The 22,579-nt window shown below is 37.4% G+C and overlaps 1 protein-coding gene and 1 long non-coding RNA gene across 10 annotated transcripts in view; one reads left to right on the plus strand and one right to left on the minus strand.

Annotated features, from left to right (window-relative positions):
* Positions 1-293: 293 nt before the first annotated feature.
* Positions 294-9,280, minus strand: LOC143674249 (uncharacterized). Of its 4 annotated transcripts, XR_013170976.1 has the most exons (5): positions 8,448-9,280; positions 7,947-8,037; positions 3,984-4,153; positions 2,982-3,018; positions 294-1,598 (listed from the first exon to the last, which is right to left on the minus strand). It is a non-coding gene; the product is annotated as an uncharacterized LOC143674249 (long non-coding RNA). The 4 variants fall into 4 exon arrangements; XR_013170974.1 differs by lacking the exon at positions 7,947-8,037; XR_013170975.1 differs by lacking the exon at positions 7,947-8,037 and having other exon boundaries at positions 294-1,653.
* NRDC (nardilysin convertase) overlaps positions 9,003-22,579 on the plus strand; it is a 182,988-nt gene continuing 169,411 nt past the window's right edge. For 4 of the 6 annotated variants that reach the window (XM_077149676.1, XM_077149677.1, XM_077149674.1 and 1 more), the window contains exon 1: positions 9,003-9,741. In XM_077149676.1, coding sequence (XP_077005791.1) covers positions 9,398-9,741 — 344 coding nt within the window. In that variant the 5' untranslated portion in view covers positions 9,003-9,397. The remainder of the gene's footprint in view (positions 9,742-22,579) is intronic. The other 2 variants (XM_077149679.1, XM_077149678.1) reach the window with 2 other exon arrangements.

The raw sequence follows: 22,579 nt of genomic DNA on the forward strand, positions 1-22,579 counted from the left end.
CTCATTCACAGTATTGACTGTGTATCGTGTTTCAAAAAGAAAATGGAGGCAGGATGCAAACAGGAAGTCTTTTAAATTCCTGCTGCTCTGTTCCTCCCACAACATTTAAACACTTTGCTGTACCAGTATTTATCTGTGTGTCTTTCCTCCCAGGCCCAATGATAGGATGTCTCCTTAGGGACACGTCACCTGTTCCCTCTTCTTCCTGTAGCATTCATTCATTAAACATGTATTTATTGAACACCCACTATATGCCAGACATTATTATTATTTTTTAGAGTAACCAGGTAGAAAGTTTATTAGGAATGTATGTGTGAAGACATACCAGTACTCTTTCACAAAGAGAGGTGAGAGGTAAGTGGCCCTGACATTGTTGGGCAAGCTGCTTTCTTTTTAAAAGAAAGTTTTTATTGTTAAATATAACATATATACAAATAAAAGAAAGAAAGAGCAATGATTTTCAAAGTACACTTCAACAAGTAGTTACAGAACAGATTTCAGAGTTTGTAATGGGTTACCAATCCACTATTTCAGATTTTTCCTTCTAACTGCTTCCAAACACTGGAGAGTAGAAGAAATATACTTTTTTCTTTTTAATATTTTTATTGTACAATATAACATTTATACAAAAAAGCAATAAATTTCCAATTACATTTTAACAAGTAATTATAGAACAGATTTTAAAGTTTGGCATGGGTTGCAGTTCCACAATTTTCATTTTTTCTTCTAGCTGCTCCAAAAGACTGAAAACCAAAAGAAATATCAATATAATGATTTAGCAGTCATACTCATTTGTTAAATCCTATATTCTGTTATACTCTTCCTTCTCTTTTCTTTTCTTGCGAAAAATAACATACATACAAAAAAATCAATAAATTTCAAAGCACATTGCAACAATTAGTTGTAGAAGAGATTTCAGAGTTTAGTATGGTTTTTACAATTCCACCATTTAATTTTGTTAATTCTAGCTGCTCTAAGATACTGGTGACTAAAATAAATATCAACATAATGATTCAGCAATCATACTCCTTTGTTAAACCCTACCTTCTCTGTATAACTCCACCATTACCTTTGATTTTTTCCTCACTCTTTAGGGATATTTGAGCTATGGCCATTCGAACTTTTTCATGTTGGAAGGTGCTGTAGATAATATAGGATACGGGGATGGAACTAGTTGATGTTCTGGAAAGACTGGCCCCTCTGCATTTCAGGACTTATCTCGTCCAGAGACCCATCTGGAGGTTGCAGGTTTCTGAAACATTACCCTAGTGCATGGAACCTTTGTAGAATCTTATATAATGCCCTAGGTGTTCTTTAGGATTGGCTGGAATGGCTTTGGCTGGGGTTTGGCAAGTTATGGTAGGTAGCAATGTCAAACTGAAACTTGTGGCAATCTGCTTTTATAGATTTTTTCTTCCTTTTATAATTTTTGTTAACTATTTTACTACTCTCCCCTTCTCCTCCTTGGTAGATGTTTGAGCATAGATGATTCACTCAGACAGGGTAGGTTGGCTCCACTCTTCTCCCTCTTTTACTTGAGCTTAGATGACTCACTCAGGTGGGGGTCGTTTGGTCCCAGGCAGCAACTGTTTTTGATGCTGGGATATGGTGGAGAAAAAGACAAAGGTCCAGGGCTTCAAAGAAGCTTATAGTCTAGAAAGAGCACATATATAGACAGTAAAAAATAAATAAATAGACTAACTTCAGATAATAAGTACTATATTAGAAGGAATAGTTAGAGAAAGCTTCTTTTAAGAGTTGACATTTGAGCTGAGTTATGACTGATGAGAAGAAGCCAGCTATGCAAAATCTAAGGGAAGTACAGTTCAGGTAGAGGAGCAGATACAATGGCACTAAGGTAGGAATTATCTTCATATGCTGAATTTTAACCAGGCTTAGCCTATCCTTTGCAGGAATAAGTTTCATGGGGCAAACCCCAAGATTGAGGGCTCGGCCTATTGATTTGATAGTCCCCACTGCTTGCAAGAATATCAGAAATTTTCCAAATGGGGAAATAGAATATTTCCTCCACTCTCCCCAGTCCCTCAATGGGACTTTGCAAACACTTCTTTATTCACTGCCCAAGTCACTCTGGGGTTTATGGGGGCATCACACCAACCTGGACAAACCAACAAAATCTCACACCCTATTCAAAATTCCATGTATTTATGGTACTCAACTAAACTGACCGTACAAGTTAAATTAGGAAATGCACTACCCAAAATATAAACTTTGCACTTTAGGGGAATTTTTGTTTCACAAAGTTTGCAGCTGTACATTAACACTTTTGGAGCTGGAGAGGCATCAGGAACCACAGCCTCAATGTCCTATTCTATCCTGCCTCAGAAGCCAGTGTGACTGGAGGAAAGGGCAGAAGGTAGATGAGACTGTAGACAAAAACAGAGGCCAGAAATCACTGAGCCTTAGAGGCCATGGTCAGTAGCTGGATTTTTTTCAAGGTGCAAAGGAAGCCAATAATGGATTTTTAAAAGGGCAGTATCATGACCTGATTTATCTATTTTAAGTATCATTTTGTGTCTTCACATTCTCCCTTCCTGGCAGAGTCTCAAAATCTGTATCTTTAGACCAAAGATGAGGAACACTTACTGGATTTGTGATAAAATAACCTTTCATTTGGCATAAAGTATTTTTTAGGGTCACTCCTAATTTATTTCAAAGTACGAATAACAAATTCTTCCTAGACCTATGTTTATAGCCTAGGAAATAGAAAATTATTTTTATGTTCACACAAATTCCTTGATATGTTGTGCATTCATTTGGTCTCACAAGAGGAGGACTTCATAAAACCATATCTTCTATTGACCTAGAAACAAAGCTGCCAAATGTGGAGCGCAATCAGGACACAATAATGAGGTCCAAAGGCATGATTTTTCAGAGTGTGAACCCTGTAAGGAGATATTTCTTTTGTTGCCTCCTCTTTTTATGCCTTTTCTCCCATACTTAGCAACCTCTTTACTCACCCAACGTTCATGGTGATCTCAAGTTGTCTGGAGTATGCTTCAAAAAAGGGGGAAAATTAATTCACAAAATGAATATGGTTTTTCATTCTTTCCAAGGATGTTATTGGCATTTAAGAGGAGTTCTAAGAGCACAGTGAATCACTAGGGAAAGTTTTAGACACTAATAGAACAGGAGCTAATTTTGGGCTTGAGACTTTAATGAGCTCATACCACTCCCAATCTATTCAACCCAGAGTCAAGACTTTACAGTTTTAACTTATCCTGACCCGCAAATATAAACAAGATGGATTATGGGGTTAAGAATAATTTGCCTTTGAATTTTTAGGAATAAGGCTGGGATATGTCCTTCTGGGAGTTAGATAGCCATTGCGCTGACTGAAATAACTTTCAGAAATAGGTATGTAACATAGAAATGAAATGTTTTTAGTTTCTCATCACAAAAGGGAATAAGGGTCACCAAACCTGATGGGAAGGGAAACATTGATGTAAAAATGGGAAGGTGTATAGGGTGGTTGAAGATAAAGTGGAGATGGAAAAAACAATTTAAATACTCCAAGAGAATCTGAGTAAATTGGGTTAAAGTGACAATCTGTGCTCTTCAATTTTCTTGGGAATCTTAAGTTCTTCTTAACTTTCTAATGCCTCAATTTCCTATGAAAAAGTAATAGCTTAACCATTTCCTGTGAGGAATAGTCTTTATGATAAATATGATATTCAAATCAAGTTTAGAAAAATCTTTATATTATATGGGAAATAATAGTTTTGGTTTGGAAGTCCTAGCTGTGGCACAGGTTGCTTGTGAACTTCCTCTATCTGGATAGGCATTCATATTTATTTTTGAAGAGGCCAGACTAAATTATTCTGAGATCCCTCTCCAGTTCTTATAATTTTAACACCCAACCAGACACTTTTGACATTTGCTCTAGGATCAGAATTACATTGGGCCAAGCATTGAAGATGTATTTTTCCTGTTATATCATGTTCTTCTTATTTTCCTCTTACCCCCTTGGTACTTTCTTCTCTATCTTTTTGGGGTACTTCCTCTTCAACAAATTCTTCATGGCTTGGTCCTTGGACTTTACTCTTTTCACTTCACAATTTTGATGTAGGTGCACAGCGCCAGGGCCTGGGCTCCCCTTCCATAGTGAGGGTAAGTTATTGCACATAGCCACCTACATGACCAGGGCAGAAGTCAAAGGTCAACAGACATCCTCAAGGAGGAAAGAATGTACAGATGTTATCATAAACCACTTATCTTGTAAAGCATTAAAACTCCTCTTCCTTGATCACTGTTGCCCCTGTGTCACATCTCCAAATGTTGTGTCATGAGACCCTGCTGAAACTGTTCTCATACCCTACAGAATGTACTTGTCCTAAACCCTTTATAAGCTGTCCCGTGTACTCATCCCCCCTCCCCCCGCCCCCACCTTGGCAACATGTGGCTCTCATATTTTCTGGACGGCTGCCACCAGGGAAGATCTTCTGTTCACAAGTTCTAATAAAACTCACGTCTAACTCTGTACCAAACGTGTTCTTGAGCTGGGGCTGCACTGACCCTAGTCCTTCAAGAGCTGGGTTGGAACAGTAGGTGATCTCATTCAATAGGTTTTGGTTATTACCTATAAGCTGATAAACCTCAAATCTGTATCTCTAAATTAGGACTCTTTGCTGAATTCCAGACCTGATTTTCATTTATATGGCTCACAAATGACTCAAACATAACATGTCCAAAACCAAACATGCTCTTCTTCTCCCAAATCTGCTCCCCTTTCAGAATTTCTTACTAAGTGAGATACTGGCATCACCAGCTATCCCCCAGAAAAGCAAAAACCAGGGAATTAAACTCGACACCTCTCTCTTCTTCATCTTCCCACAACAAATTGATCAGTATCCAAATCCAATCAACTTTACCTCCTAAATATATCACATACTTGTCTACATCTTTCTAGCTCTACTATCACTCCTCAATCCAAGTTATTACCTTCTATTGCCTATATTACTTTAATAGCCTCCTCACTGTTCTTTCTCTTCTTATTTCAGTCTTACTCCTGCCCCTTACCACCTAATCTATTTTTCATACATTAGCCAGAAAATACCTGTATTCCACATGCTGCTCATTTGTTCAGTTATTATTTACTGGGAACCTATAATGTGCCAGACACTGTTCCAGATGCTGTGAATCTAATAATATGCAAAATAGACAAGACAATGTCTTCCTTACTCTTAGGAAGATTCTGTATGATCTTGGCCAGTGATTTTCTTCCTCTTTGCTCCCGGCACATTACAGGCTAACCACACTGACCTGCTTTCTCAGAGCTTTTGAACAACTCTATTCCTATATATTCCCATACTAATTTCTATACAGTCTTCAAAGGTTAGCTTAACTGTCCCTCCTTTAGAGAAACTCTGACCAGGTCCGGTTCCCCAGTATTTCTTCTTCTAGAACTGTTCACAGTTATAAATGAAAAAGAAATGTTTATGCTTAATATTTGTCTTTACCACTACTTCTTTTGTAAGTTCCAAGGGAACAGAGAAATCTCTTGCTTATCATTCTAGTCCTAGTGCCTGTTATACAACAGGAGTTAAGGAGATATTTATTGGTTAAATAAAGAAATGAATGACTCACCATGGGTGTTACCATATTTCTCAAGTCTGATGACCTTTTCTATAAATTCAGAGGTCTCATTTTTAAAGGGAAAAACCAACAGGTCACATCTAGGATGAGGCCTCTCTCTGTTTGTTCTAAGACAATTCTAATTACTGGCTGAATTAGATTTCTTAAGAACTTATGGCAGTGTTGCTTTGGAGAGTTAAAAAACACCCTCAATATTAAAAAAATGTTACTTCATGTATTTATGCAACAACATTTGCTGACTGAGTGCTTTACTATATACTGGAAAGCTATGCTACGGACTGGAAAGAAAAAAACACTCTTCCAAAAGAGGTAATCTAGTGAAGTTACTTAGTTTAAAAACCGATCCTTGAAAATGAGGCAGGATAGAATAGGGCATTGAGGCTGTGGTCCCTGATGCCTATCCATCTCCTTGATAAATAAATAGCAGAAGGGAGAAAGGGTAAAAAAGTGTTAATGCACAGCTGCAAATTTTATGGAACAAAAATTCCTCTAAAGTGCAAAATTTATATTTTGGGTAGTGCATTTCCTAATTTAACTTGTATGGTCAGTTTAGTTGAGCACCATAAGTGCATGGAATCTGGAATAGTGCATGAGATGTTGTTGGTTGTCTAGGTTAGTGTGATGCTCTGATAAATCCCAGAGTGACTTGGGCAATGAATAAAAAAGTGTTTGCAAAGTCCCATTGGGGGAATGGGGAGAAAGGAGGAACTATTCAAGTTCCCCATTTGGAAAATTTCTAATATTCTCACAAGCAGTCGGGACAACCAAATCAATAGGCTGATCATGTCCCTATGAAACTCATCCCTGCAAAGAACAGACCAAGCCTACTTAAAATTAGGCCTGTTGGGCGGGCCGCGGTGGCTCAGCGGGCAAAGTGCTTGCCTGCTATGCCGGAGGACCTCGGTTCGATTCCCGGCCCCACCCCATGTAACAAAAACGGAGAAACAGAATACAATAAAAACAAGAAAATGTTTAGAAAAAATGTTTCCCTTTCCTCCTTCCTTCCTTCCTTCTATCCTTCCTTCCTTCTCTCTGTCTTTCCTTTAAAAAAAAAAAAAAAAAAAAAAAAAAAATTAGGCCTGAGTCACCCCCAGAAAACCTCTTTTGTTGCCTAAATGTAGCCTCTCTCTCTAAGTCAATTTGGTCGGTGTACTCACTGTCCTCCCCTCTACATGGGACATGACTTCCAGAGGTAAAAATCTCCCTGGCAATATAGGACAGAAATCCCGTGATGAGCTGGAACCCGGCATCAAGGGAGTGAGAAAGCCTCCTTCACCAAAAGGGGAAAGTGAGAAATGAGTCAAAATAAAGTTTCAGTGGCTGAGACATTTGATGTTAAGAGGTTATCCTGGAGGTTATTCTTACGCATTATATACATAACCCTTTCAGGTTTATGGTGTATTAGAATGGCTAGAGGAAAGTACCTGAAACTGTTGAGCTGTGTTCCAGTAACCTATATTCTTGAAGACGATTGCATAAAGAGATAACACTTAGAATGTGACTGTCGTGTCTTCTGCTCCTTATATCGAAGGTATGGACAGAAAAGTAAAAAATATGGATAAAAATAAATAAATAAATAGCAGAAGGGAGAAAGGGTAAAATAAATTGGACACTTGGAAATACTAGCGGTCAATGAGAGGGAGGGGGAAGGTGTATGAATGTATGAGTTTTTCTATTTTCTTTTTATTTCTTTTTCTGGAGTATGCAAATGTTCTAAAAAATGATCATGGTGATGAATACACAACTATGTGATGATACTATGAGACACTGATTGTACACCATGTATAGAATGTATACACGTGAAGATTTCTCAAAAAAAAAAAAAAAATCCCCTAAAGCCCATAAACCTCCTCAAACCATAAAAGTTGGTAAATCATGGGCCCAAAGCAGATTCTTAAAATGACAAAAAGCACGGGTTCATAAAGATTATTAAACATTTGTTCCCAAATAAATTTTGAATACTGTGATGGCGCTCCGCGAGCACCTGGAAGGAGCTATATCCTCCTCGAACAAAGAAGACACCTGGTGTTCAAAGGTGGAGATGGAAAATCACAGAAAAAACCTCCCTATAAAACGAGCTAACCCATTCCACTCAAGGGTGTCTCTAGCTTGGGCATGTCCACGTTAATTTCTTCAACGTGTATTCTCTCTCTAATAAATTTCACTGCTTACACCTACTTCTATCTCATCTCTGAATTCCTTCCTGCAGTGAGACGCCCAGGAACCTGGAACCCAGGCTCGGCTGACTGGTGTCAGCAGGGCTCCGGTTTCAAAAACACGTATGAAAACTCACGCTGAGATATTTCAACAATACTTTTCAATTAATTTACCTCCTCCACAGCTCTAGTTTCATCATTTCCCGTCTGGATCATTACATTCTTCCTCCCCAACTCCTTATCTTCCTATCCTGCATCAGCCGTCCTTATGGCATTAGATAAACAAAAGTACATCATTTATTTCTTGGGTTTCTTCCCACTAAAATGCAAGCTCTATGAAGGGAGGGTGTTATATTTGTTTTCTATTTTATTCCCTGTATCTGGGGCTCAGAATAGGCCAGGGGGTTGGAGATGTAAATTTGAGAGTTATCGGCTGAGAGATGTTCTATCAACATTTGTTAAAACTAAAATTTCAACATCAATGCATATCCCTGTTTCAAGCCTTTCTCCTTGGTTCATATATATTCACTTCACTCCTTCTCTATCCTAGGATTTCACACCCGTCTCAGGATGTATCTTATTACATGTGTCAACAGTCTTGTATTTCCCACGCATATCTACGTTTCAGCCGCATTTTACATGCTTGCCCACCAAAGGTCCCACAAGCAGAAATACCTTTGGAAACAAGCATTTGAGGGCAGCAGACTGATCCACTGTAGCTGCTCAATAAAAGTCTGCTGAATTTTAAGACTGGGTAGATTGTGGGCTCGACTCTGCAGGGAAGCTGAAAAACTGTTTTCGCACAGAATTGTAAGCATAGCCAGACCGGTCTTTCAAGCACTTTCTCAGGCCTTGAAAACGAACTAGCACAAGGGTTTGGCAGACTCTAGGGGTTAAAGGCGCAACGGCTATTTCCGTCGGTCAGATCAGCTACGGAACAGCCTCCATTCAGTCGCCAAGGAAAAGATTTCCGGCGTTCTACATTCTTTGTACATGCTGAGTCACGGTCGAAGGCTCCGTCCCAGACCTCAGGGGCAGGGTACACAAAATGTGATACGAATTGAGGACAGAAACTTTTGAATTCATTCTCTCCATTCACTTCTCGGTTTTCCTCATCAAGGGAATTTTTTTTCTCTGAACCGCGGAGCCCTACCAGGTTGCTGTATCAACTCTCTCCGTACGTCACAAACGCGGCACGGCCCCTGGCACGCTTCTCCCGTCGTCCTCCGCGCCACTCTCTCCGCCTCTTCTTCCTCGCCCCGCCCATCCAAGGTTTTGAAGGGCTCGCTAGGTGCTGCGAGAATTCGGCCCGATCCCTTTCATTCTCCTCCCCCCCGTTCCTATTGGTTATTTACGTGCGCGTGACTGTTTTCTTGCATTTTTATTGGCTACAATAGGTAGCGTCATCGGTGGCCCGGAGGGCGGGGCGGGGAGGAGGGAAGTTGGCGTGAGAGACATCGGATTGGGGGAGGGGTTCAGGCCTGTCCTCCCAGGCGGCTGCGGCAGCACCAGCGCCGGCCGCCACCGCCTCTGGAACGCGGAGGAGGAGGAGGAGCGGCTGAAGGAGTAGGAGGAGGAGGTGGGCCTTTGGGAGAGGGATGTCCATCGCTCCAGCTTGGTGGTGAATGTTGAGTGGAGTCACGGTTGCTGCAGTCTGTACTGCCGGGAGGAAGTTGTGGTGTGAGGCCGGGCGGGAGCTCGCGGCACTGTGGAGAATCGAAGCTCGGGGTCGGTGTGAAGACTCGGCTGTCTCCAGAGCCTTTCCTACGCTGATCATGCCTGGAAGGAACAAGGCGAAGTCTACCTGCAGCTGCCCTGACCTGCAGCCCAATGGGCAGGATTTAGGCGAGAGCGGCCGGGTTGCCCGCTTAGGAGCCGACGAATCTGAGGAGGAGAGACGGAGGGGGTCTGTCAGCAATGCCGGAGACCCTGAGATCGTCAAGTCTCCCAGCGACCCCAAGCAATACCGGTGAGGGAGGAGGCTTGGACAGGGGTGGAGAACCGGTCGCGGGCCTCTGTGCTGCTGCCGCTGTCACCGTATCTGTTCTTGTTTCCTTATCTCCCGAAGGAGCGTAAGGAGCATACTTTTTCCACACCAGATGCTTCTTGGGTGGAGGTGGCAAGGGTAGTTAAGGGCTTCCATGTATTGGCCTCTGGAGAAGTGGGAAATCTATAGTTACACAGAGAATCGGAGGCTGTCAGAATGGGCCGAGTAATTTTGGCATTTGCTAAAGCAGGAATGGAGGTTTCTCTGAGGAAGGCAGACTGGATGTTGAGGGACTTGTGGTACTGTATGTTATGAGGAAAGGTTGAAGGAGTTGGGAGCGTTAATTTTGGAGAGGATATTATCACTGTCAACACTTATTTGAGAAGGCCTTGAAAGACAAGTAAAATTAATGGGTTGAAGGTACAAGGGGATGATGTGGCTTCAACTTTGCGTTTTAGCTGTCTAAGATGAAGTGGCTGTCTCCATAGGTAGTTCCCCATCACTAGTCCTCTTCCAGGAGTGTATTAGCGAGCGCTTCAAAGACTTTTAAGGTTTCTTCTAATCCTGAAATTCTGTACTTTTGGTTTATGTGGGAATCCTCTAAACATCTCTAATAACTGGTGATCAATTCCCACCTGAATATTTCATTCGAAGAAGTAGCTTATTTTATAGAATGTCATGACTGTGATGTGTTTTAAGTAGAGATCATGTTCAATAACTTCGTTTTACAGAATGAGGAAATTCAGACTCAGAGGTCTGCTTCTTGCTCAGAATTATACAGCTAAATATTAACAGAGCTGATACTAAAACCCTGGCCGTCTGACACCAAATTCAGCATAATATTTGCTGATTTTTATAAAGTTCTTATCCAGAGTGAGTTGAAAGCTGAAGGATTCTGAGGTCCTAATTTCTTATAAGCCCTTTACAGTGTTAGAGCAGGAAAAAACCTACTGATAATCTTTTCCATGCTTCACCAGTCCCATTTGAGAGATGGCTGAAACTGAAGTCCAGAAAGAAGTGATTTAGCCCCAGTTTAAGACCAACCTAATTTCTTCTCACTCCAAGTCTAGAGGTTAACAGCATATAACCCTTATTACTTTTCTCAGGCTGCAGAGTCAAAAGGTCTTTATTAGTGGGCTAAATTTTCTTTTTCTCACCAAAGAGGTGGTTGTATTGGTAATTCGTAAATGAGCATGTTGAAAAGTTAAAAGGTGCTTAGTTTTTGCCTTCCAGCTTAGTGTTTAATAATGGGTCCAGTTTATTTTTCTACCTATATAAAGTTACATAATAGCTAATGTTTATAGAATATGTGCTGTGTATCTGATTTAATGAATTCGTTTTCAGCAAATTCAAATTGACAGATACTTATTAAGCCCCTACTGTGTGCCAGGTGCTGAGCTATCTTGAATCTTTACTGAGATTTGGTCGAATACAATTTGATAAATAGCATTTTGTTCTGGGTGCTAGACATACAAAGATGGTTAAGATAGTCCCTATCTTCAGGGAACATACAATATAGTAGAGGGATCTGAGAGATATTTAAAAACAAAATTAGGGCACTACAATTTTATAGAGGCCATAATGGAAGTACATTCTAGTATAAGGGGGAATGAAGTAAGAAGTGGTAAATTCCTCCTTGGAAGAAAGCTAGGAAAGACTTCAAAGAGATGCTGCTTAAGGATGTTCTTTGAATAAGTTCTCTTGTTGCATTTCTGTCATTATGTGACCTTGGTCAAATAATTGTCTTAGTGTCTCAACTTTCTTATTTTAAAACAGCAGATTGAGTAGAACGTTGTTTTCCAATAACCCTTCCTCTCCTTTCAAAAGAACAGGTCCATTTTTACCTAGGTTATATATTGGGATTTCAATTAGACTTTTGAAGAAAAAGTTTTGTTACTTTAAAATAAAGCTGAAAAACCTCAGGACTAGATAATCTTTATGGATTTATACAAATGTAAGATAAATTCTGTCCAATTTTGTAATCAGAAACAGACATTATCAGGCATCTGCAGCCCAGAGAGTTGAATTATCCTTCCAGGTGCTGCTCATATATTATATCTGAAACCTTCCCAGGGCAGAACTAAACCCTCCTTCCATCGTATTTCAGTAGCCTTTGTACCTGGGCCATGACGGTACATATCCCATCAAATAATTTTGTCTTCTTGAATGTGTAAACCAGAGGAGGACCTGTTTAAAGGAATGTTGTGGTGAAATACTGTCTTGAAGGATTTGTTTACCAGTCTGCGTTTATTAAGGAATAGCCTGTGGAATTTTACTTCTGTATATATAGAATTTGTATTCAGCTATTTTGAAATGTTGGGCATACCTTCAGGACACCTCTTACACTTTTTTAGGGACCTGTATAAATGCTTGATAAGTGTTGATCTTCTCTTTTTCTGTAAGGAGTAAGGATTTAATCTTTAATTAAATTGGAAACTGTTGTTCACTTCTTCATTGGTATGTGTCCTATAGAGTGGAAATTCTAAGTGGACAGGGTTAGTGTGATGATAGTCAAAATAGAAAATTTTTTAACAGTGAAGGGCACTTATACTAGGAATTTACATTGACTTAAATAAGTGCAAAACACTTTCCATATTTAACCTATTTGTAAAAAGCTCTGTGTTTCTGTGGGGGAGGAGAGAAGAACATGTCAAAAGACCTGAATAAGGTACCCTGTTATTTCTTAATATTTGAAGAAGGATCACAGTCCAAGTGAGCAAGACAATTGCATTGAGAATACAGTTATGACTAATATCTGCTGGTCTCCCAAATAGTTAGAAGTGAGGTAGCGCACTTCTGAACAGAAAAGCCTTAGGCAGATTGAAGGTATCAGAAAGCAACTATACATCAGAAAACAAAGCAAAAAAATTCTCTAATATATTGGATGGGAAGGGAAAAACATGGGTTTATTTGTTGTTTTCAACTATATTTATATACACAATGCACATTAATATGATCATAGGCACCAAGAGCTGCAAGAGAAATAATTGTGTACTTACATGTCTATAAATTCTAGGAGCTTGATACCATCTGATTCCTTGGATTCAGTCTGATATCTGAATTTTTGGCCTTGTAATATGAAGTAGAGGCAAGCTAGGTCTTACCTCTTGAAGTTCAAGCTCATTTAGTAAAGTGAGTGCTTTTAAGGGTGAAATCCGTGAAATCTTCTGAATAATAATATGACTTTATAAACATATCTTTTGTGTGTTACTGTTCCTTAAACAGATTTCTTCAATGCGGGCTGATGGGCTAGTAAGAATCTTTTTTTATTTTTTTAAACATGGGCAGGCACCGGGAATCGAGCCCCGGTCTTCTGGCATGGCAGACGAGCATTCTTGCCTGCTAAGCCACCGTGGCCTGCCCTGTTTTTGTTTTTGAAGGACTGAGAGATGGTAAGAATTTTTTTGCCTTAAGGGAGCTCATGACTTTTCAATTAGACTTTTTCTTCAAAAGTCTGATTGAAAACCCCTGTAGTGGAGCAGGGAGAGGATGCTGAAACTGAAATGCATTATGTGTAATGAGTGTTAGAATAGAGATAAGTGAATATCTAACTTCCCATCTACTAGTTGTTTGACCTTGAGCAAGTTACCTCTTCTGTATAAGGCTAAGGATCTTTAAAGATAGAAGAGCAGCCTATAAACAATTGAAAAGAAACAGTCTGAAAGCAGAATGAAGAAGTCAGTGAAGGAGAATGCTTTAAGTAACGAGTGATCTTTGCTAGATTGGTACTGAGAGCTCAAATAATAAAAGGACTGAAAATAATCTTCTGGAGATAACACCCAAGAAATTATTGTCCATGTTGAAAGCTGTTTCAAGGAATTGGTAGGGATGCAGATTGCAATAAGTTGAAGAGTGAACAGGAAGTGAGACATTTATAGCTAACAAGGTAGACATTATTAAAAGTTTGCTTGTAAAGGGAGAGGGGATGGAAAGAGGTTATTGGATAAAGCAGTGCATAGTGTTAGGGGATAGATTTTTTCAAGAATGTAGATATGTGAACATATTTATTGCCTGAGAAAAAAAGAGTAGAGAGGTTGAAGGAGATAATAGGTAGAACAAGGTTCTTAGATGGTAGTTTAGTGACAGGATTAAGAACTACCTGGATTGACTTTAGAGCGAAGGAAGAAAAAATCACTTTGTATTCAAGTGGAGGAAGGTGTAATGAGTGTGGATGCAGGTAATGAGAAGTTGAAAGAGTTCTCGCTTTATAGACCTTATTATTATTACTTTTTTTGTAAAGTAAGCAAATTGAGGTCTTTTTAAGTGGTCCTGAGAAGTTACAGGGAAGTAGTGGAAATTAGAGAGAAGCCTTGAGTGATGAGGTTTGAAATAGCTAATGTAGAAAATGGATGAAGTATACTTGGTGAATATTAAAAGAGAGGAAATTGTGGGTTCTTGAGCATGAAAATGATAGAAGTAAAGCAGTGTTTTAAGAAGATTTATCTGAAGGTATTGTCTAAGATTAATAGGATGTGGCAAAACCAGTTTAAGAAGCAATCGTAATTTTGTATTGAACTGTGTGCGGTGATGCATATAGTACTAGTCTCTGATTGTTGTGTTCCCCTCTTCACTTTTCTTTTTGCTTTCTCCTTATTAACTCAGTTTAACAGGTATTTGCTAAGTTAAAAGCACATGACTATGGAGACCATGTATGAAAGACCATGTATGTTTTGTTTACTTAGTGTCTAGCACATAGTAGGTTCTCAGATAGTTTTAGAATATAAGAATGCATGAGCATCTACAGGCCAGGCATTTTCACTGAACTCTTGAGGATGTTTTGGCAGAGATTTCTTACAAATTTGATCTATTTGTATTTTGGCCAGTTTTAAAAAAAATTTGATTTTTCAGTGAAAATAAGTGTGGATAGGCAGGTTGCAGAAGAAGAAATACGAATCATACAAACAGTAGTAGTATCTGTGGTGAGATAATAGTACTTAATTCGTGTAGAAGCTTGTGGTGTTTGACACATAGTGAGCATTCAGTTGTTAGCCATTGTTTTTATATATTCACAATTATTAAATTTATTGCCTATTGATAGGCTAAAGATTGAGTTATGATACAGTTCTACAATGACAGTATGTAGCTTTAAAAAAGATAGCTGATTTTATATGTATGCTACATATTGTAGCATTAATAAATCTTATGACTTATTGTTGAATGAAAAAACGCCAGTTGTTAAACAACATGTATTGTATATTCCATTTTTAGAAAAAAACACACACATACAAAAAGCACCCTACCCACCTTTTATATGTTCCTAAATTTTAATTTCTTACTCTTAAATATGTATAGAACTGATAAGGAAAGATAACAAGCTTATATCTCTGGGGAAATGAAGGAGGGATTTGAATTTTGTAGTATTTTATGTTTTTAGTAATCAAAACATGTCCACCTTAACTAACAATAAATGAGAGTATTATATGGCCCTTGTAGGAAATCTAGATAACAAAAATAAATTTTAAAAATTCCCCATAGTCCTTCCACACATTTTAAAATCACTGTTAATATTCTTTATAATCTTTGTGTTTTTTCCCTATGCATTTATAATTTATGTATTTTTAAAATGGTATAACACCTTATTTTAACAACATCATGGATATTTTCTTATTTCATTAAGTGTTTTCAGTATGTTTTATGTCTGCGTAGAAGTCCATTGTATAGATGTATCATAATTTAATCATTACCATTTTATAAGATACTTCAGAAACCTGTTTATTCTCTACTGGATACATGGATGTGGGCCCAGTCATTATGAGTTTCGCAGATATGTAGGGTGACCTCTGGTGATTTGGTCTGTTTCTAGAATATTTTCTACTGGGGTGGCAAACAGGAAGATGCTTTATCAGTCTCATGTTCATATGGGTATTCAGAATGAAGTCAATCATTAAGCCTATCCAAATCAAAGGAAACTGGACTGGTCATGGTGGCTCAGCAGGGAGAGTTCTTGCCTGTTATGCTGGAGACCTGGGTTTGATTCCTGGTGCCTGCCCATGCAAAAAAAAAAAAAAAAATTAAAGGAAATTAAGTAGATTATAATTTTATGGCTCAATTACATGGCTGTTAAACTGTACTGTAGTACAGTTTAGTAACTGTAGTAAACATGTTACTAGGGTTAAACTGTTTTCAGAAAAGTAGGAAATAGGTTGGAGTTTGGAAATTCGCTTGTTCCTTTGGAAAGATTTTTAGAGAGATTTTGTATTTTTATTAATCTTTATTAAACTTTTTTACCCTAATAATAATAGCTGGTGTTTGTTGTGTTATTATGTAGTGGGTACTGTGCTGAGTAGTTTACATAGATAATCTGATTTAATCTTTACAGTAACCCTATTAAATAGCTCTTATTATATATATGGTAGCTTAAATGCTATTGTATGAAAATACATTATTGAATAGGCACTGAGTGGTAATTAGACTGTAAATGGATTTGTATTTTTTCAGCCCTTACTTTTTTTTTTGGACTGAAATTCCTTTATTTTTATTTTTATTTTCATATACTTGTGCATTTATCATCACAATAGACTTTTTTGTGAAAATAACATATATACAAAAAAACACAATAAATTTCGAAGCACATTGCAACAACTAGTTGTAGAACAGATTTTAGAGTTTGGTATGGGTTACAATTCCACATTAGTTTTTTTTTCTTTTATGAAACATAACCACATACAAACACAAACATTCTTACCATATGATCATTCCATTCTTGTTATATAATCGATAACTCACAATATCATCACATAGTTGTATATTCATCATCATGATAATTTCTTAGAACATTTGAATCAATTCAGAAAAAGAAAAAAAAGAAAATTCATACATACCATACCCCTTATCCCTCCCTTTCATTGATCACTAGTATTTCAATCTACTAAATTTATTTTAACATTTTTTCCCTTATTATTTATTTTTAATCCATATGTTTTACTCGTCTGTCTATAAGGTAGATAAAAGGAGCATCAGACGCAAGGTTTTCACAACCACACAGTCACATTGCAAAAGCAACTATACATTATACAGTTATCTTCAAGAAATATGGCTACTGGAGCACAGCTCTACATTTTCAGGCCGTTCCCTCTAGCCTCTCCATTACATCTTAACTAAAAAGGTGATATCTATTTAATGCGTAAGAATAACCTCCAGGATAACCTCTGGACTCTGGAATCTTTCAGCCATTGATACTTTGTCTCATTTCGCTCTTCCCCCTTTTGGTCTGGAAGGTTTTCTCAATCCCTTGATGCTGAGTCCCAGCTCATTCTAGGATTTCTGTCCCACGTTGCCGGGAAGGTCCACACCCCTGGGAGTCATGTCCCATGTAGAGAGGGGGAAGGCAGTGAGTTTGCTTGTCTCCACATTAGGTTTTTACTTCTAGCTTCTCTAAAATACTGGAGATTAAAAGAAATATCAGTATAATAATTCAGCAGACATACTCATTTGTTAAACCTTTCCTTTTCTGTGTAACTCCATCATCACCTTTGATCATCCTACCACTCTTTAAGGGTATTTGGGCTATGGCCATTCTAACTTTTTCATATTGAAAGGAGCTGTCAGTAATATGGGATACGGAAATGTAACTAGTTCAAGTTCTGGAGAGGCTGGCCCTTCTGCATTTCAGAACTTGTCTGGTCTAGGGTCCCATCTGGAGGTTGTAGGTTTCTGGAAAGTTACCCTACTGCATGAAACTGTTGTAGAATCTTATATATTGTACTAGGTGTTCTTTAGCATTAGCAGGAATGGTTTTGGTTGGGGTTAGCAAGTTATGATAGGTAGTGATATCTAACTGAAACTTGCCTAAGAGTGACCTCCAGAGTAGCCTCTTGACTATTTGAACTTTCTCAGCCACTGATACCTTATGTGGTACAGTTCTTTTCCACCTTTTGGTAAGGATGGCATTGTTGATCCCATGGTCCCAGGACCAAGCTCATTCCTGGGGTTCATCTCCCATGCCACCAGGGATGTCATGTCCCATGTTGGGGAAGTCAGCCCTTAATTTTGTAGTGTCGTCTGCTGTGCTGGTTTGGGCTCCGTTTTTTGTCACATGCCAAATGCTTTTGTTATCTTTGTCTTGTGAATTAGAGCATTCCCTCCTCTATGAATCCTTTCTGATTCTTTTTCTTCTCTCTTCCCTTCCCATATGTAGAATTAGTTATACTCTTCTGTTATGCCCCCATAGCAGTTTTTTCAATCGATTTCATATTTTTCTAAGTTTTTACTTGTTTTTCTCCTCTACTGTGCTGAAATTTTTGAAGGGAGAGACTTCATCTCTTTGAGACTTTTCATGCCTTCTATTTTGTTACTAATGAATAAACTGTCTGATCCAATGACCCATTTCTCTTGTTGTGCTCTAGATCCCATCCCCTCATGGCTTTAGTATTCCAACAGTTGTTCCAGCAATTAGTCCCTTTCTGTCCTGCATCATTAATTTCCCATGAAATTAATGGATCATTCCCATGAGCATACAGATGTATGTAATTGTTCTCATCTTCAGGGAAAGAGAAAGAGTATTTCTTTATTCCACATCTCCTTTGAGCTATGTCCTTTCAGCCACTGTTTTTCAGTTTCCTTCATAACGAAACTTTAAAGAATTGTCTGTACTTGGAGTTCGTGATTCTTTTGCTCCTCTTTTTCTTTAACTCATTCACAGTGGGCTTTTGTTACTGTTTGCTATACCAAAATATTTGTTTTCAGTATCACCAATGACCTCTTAGTTCTTTTCTTTGCCTCACTCACAAGTTCCTTATCTTCCTGACTTCTGAACTTTGGAGTGCTTAGGGCTCAGTCCTAGGACCTCTCTCTTCTCTGTCTAGTGTTGCTCCCTGTTTCAGTTTGCTTAAGCTGCCAGAACACAATATACCAGAAATGGATTGGCTTTTAGAAAGGGGATTTACTAAATTATAAGTTACAATTCTAAGTTTGTGAAAATGTCCAAATTAAGGTACCAACACGAGGATACTTTCTCTGAAGAAGGGCTGCTGGCATCTGGGATACCTCTGTTAGCTGAGAAGGTGCATGGTCTTCTCTGCTGTCCTTCTCTCCCAGTTGCTGCTTTCAGTGGCTCTCTCAGCTCGTGTTTTCCAGTTGTTTTCATTCTAAGCATCTTACTTAGCTTCTCCTTTCATCTCTCTGCTCTCTATTGGCTCTCCAAGCATCTCCAAATGCCTGGGTCTGAGCTTTCTCCAAAATGTTCCCCTTGTAAAGGACTCCAGTAAGCTAGTTAAGACCCAGCTTGAATGGGTGTGGTTATATCTCCATGGATACAACCTAGTCAAAATGTCCCACCCACAGAAGGACTGTACCCAAAAGTCTGGTAGTACATGGTTTTTCTGGGGGTATCTAAAAGTTTCAAACCAGCACATTCCCTAAGTTGTCTTTAGTAGCATGGCCTTAAATATCACCCTGTATAACGTAACAGCTCAAGTTCCCTGCTCCCATACTTTGTCTTTCTCAGTCTGCTATATGTTTCCTTTATAAAACTCATTACCATTTGATATACTATGTGTTTACTTGTTTATTTATTTATTGCCTTTTCCCACAGTGGGAATATGTTTTGAGGAGAGCAAGGATCTTGTCTTGGTCACACCTTATCCCCAGTGCCTAGAACAGTGCCTGCTTCGTAGTTTTTTTTTAATCTCTGTGCCTTTCATCCTCTTTTCCACTGATCTAATTGTTGTATGAGATATAATTTTTTAGCATTGCTTTTTTGTTTTTTTCTAGTTTTTATTTCAGATAATTTATTAAAATAAATAAATCCTCAAAGATGCAGTTGACATTCTGTATATACCCCCCTCTCATTCCATTCCCCACCTTCTCTTTCTGAAGTAACCGTTACCTGAATTTTTTATATATACCATTCCCGCACATATTTATTAAGTATACATTTATCTTTAAACAGTATATGTAGTTATTTTTGCATGTTTTAAAGCATTATATAAGTAGAAATAGTATCACACTGGATGCCATGTAACTACTCTTTTTGTCATTCAAATCTGATTTTGAGATTTATCCATGTTGATAAACATATTCCTAGTTATTTGTGTTACCTGCCATTTAAATTTTGTTGTATGAATACATCTTAATTTATCTGTTTTCAATTTTGGTCAGTTAGGTTATTCTGAATTTTGTTATATGGCTGTGCCACAATTGTTTATCTTTTCTAATTTATCTGTTTTCAATTTTGGTCAGTTAGGTTATTCTGAATTTTGTTGTATGGCTATGCCACAATTGTTTATCTTTTCTCTGATTGTTGGATATTTGTTTCCAGTGTTTTCATGAACATTTTTATACATGACTTCTTGTGCACACATTAGAGGTTAGGGCATTTGCCTATTAGTGAAATGACTGGATCATAGAGTATAGTCATTTTAAAGCTTGTAAATGTTGCCAAAGTGCTCTTCTACTTGTTTTCTTTTGTTTTTATTATTTTACATTTGCATCATAAAGCATGAGAGTTCCTGCTTTTTTACATTCTCACCAAATCTATTGTTTGAGAATCTGTTCAGTAGAAAATTATATCTTCCTTTCAATTTTTTTTAAATTTATATTTTCCCTTATTACATACATGATCACACTTCATCTCATGTTTTCTGTCTATTTGGGTTTCTTTTGTGAACTGGACATTTTATATTGGTTTGTTGATCTTTTCCTCTTTTAAAATTGACTTAGAAGAATTCTCGACATGTTTTGATTACTTTTTCTGTGTTGGTTATATGAGTTGCAAATATATTCTCTAAGCCTATAGCATGTCTTCTTTTCTTTGCTTAAAAAGTTTTAAAATTTAACATAATCAGATATATCAGTCTTTTTATTTATAGTTTCTGCTTTTTTGCATCTTTATTTTCTAATAAAAGTTTTACAGTTTTGCATTTAGGTAGGGTAAATTTATAACTGTTTTTTAAAATATGGATAACCAGTTGTCCAAGAACATTTTTTAAAAGAAATATTCAACTTCTTTAATATAATGTGTCAGTCTAAAACCAGAATCATACTTAATGAGGAAGTCCTAGATTGTTTCCACTGAAGTTAGATATGTGACAAGGATGGCCCCTGTGGCTATTATTTAATGTTGCTTTGGAAGTACTGGGCTACATAATTACAGAAGATAAATAATTAGATATAAAAACTGGAAAAGGAGACACAATTATCATTATATGTGATATGATAGCCTACCTTGAAATCCAAGGCCATTAACTGAAAAACTAATAGAAACAATAAGACAATTGTAGCAAAGTGTGTGCAATCAATATATAAAAACTGATGAACAATGGTCAATTAGGAGGGTATAATGGAATAATGTGTATCATTTACAATAACAATAACAAAGTAACTAACTAAGAATAACTTAAAAACAAATATGCTAGATCTAGGTGCCAAAACCAAAATATTATTCAAGGAAGAAAAGTAGGCTTAAATAAATGGAAAGGCATACCCTATTTTGTGGTAAAAAGACTCAATTTCATAAATATGTCAACTCTCATAAACTAATCTGTGAATTTAACACAGTCTAATAAAAACACCAGTGAACGGCATATTCTGCATCTGAAGTTCACATGGGTAATTGTGCATCTAGAATTGTCAAAACAGAATTTCAGAATGAACATTCTGAAAAAGAAGGTTAATGAGGGAAATAGTTTTACCAGATATTAAAGCATAAAAAGCTAAAGTAATTTTTTGAAAAAAGCTGTAATAATTGAAATAGTAAAATCCAGGGGAAACTAGCATATGCAGAGGCAATTTCATCAATAGAACGAAACAGAGGGTCCAGGCATAGATCCAAACCATTTAAGAATTTAGCATATAATAAAAAGGCATTTTTTATCAGTAGGGAAAAGATGAATTGTATTGAGACAATTGTTTAGCCACCTGAAAAAAAAAATGCAAGCCCATTTTTTGAAAAGCTTGTATATCCCAGGAGTCATGTTTTCTGTAAAGGGCCAGATAATAAATATTTTAAGATTTATCAGTCAAGAAGCAAAATTGAGGACATTATGTAGGTGCTTACTTATATAAGAAGAAAGAAAACAAATTTATGCACATTCTTAATTAAAATTTTTATTCGGCTTAAAATATTATAATAGTAGTAAAGTAAAAAATATTTTAGTACTACAGGTATACTAATGAGAGGAATGAAATTATTTTTTATTGCGATAGCATTTTGTTTAATTGGGGTTCAAAGTTAGTGTTTTCCTTATCAAAATCAATTCTAAATGTTCATCTTTTTAAAAAAATTTTTATTAATAAAACCAATCAACATATGGCACATTGTTAACGTATGAATTGTTAACGTATGAATATTCCATACTTGGTGTGCAATCAATGGCTCACAGTATCATCACATTTGTATATTCATCACCATGATAATTTCTCAGAACATTGACATCACTCCAGAAAAAGAAATAAAAAGAAAAAAACTCATACATACCATACCCTTTTCCCCTTCTTCTCAATGACCACCAGCATTTCCCTCTACCCAATTTATTCCAACATTTATTCCCCCATTATTTATTTTTAATCCATATTTTTTATCTGTCCATACCGAAGACAAAAGGATTACCAGAACAAGGTATTCACAATCACGCAGTCACTGTGCGAAATGGGATTTGTTCATATGAAATTTACCCCGCAAAGAATAGGCTAAGCCTACTTAAAATTAGGCCTAAGAGTCACCCACAGAGTCACCATACATACAATCATCTTAAAGAAACATGGCTACTGAAACACAGCTCCACAGCCTCAGGCAACCCCCCCCCCCCAGCCTCTCTAATACACCTTAAACTAAAAAGGGGTTATCTGTATAATGCGTAGGAATATCTTCCAGGATAACCTC

This window comes from Tamandua tetradactyla, chromosome 2 (assembly GCF_023851605.1).
Source record: "Tamandua tetradactyla isolate mTamTet1 chromosome 2, mTamTet1.pri, whole genome shotgun sequence".
Taxonomy (NCBI): domain Eukaryota; kingdom Metazoa; phylum Chordata; class Mammalia; order Pilosa; family Myrmecophagidae; genus Tamandua; species Tamandua tetradactyla.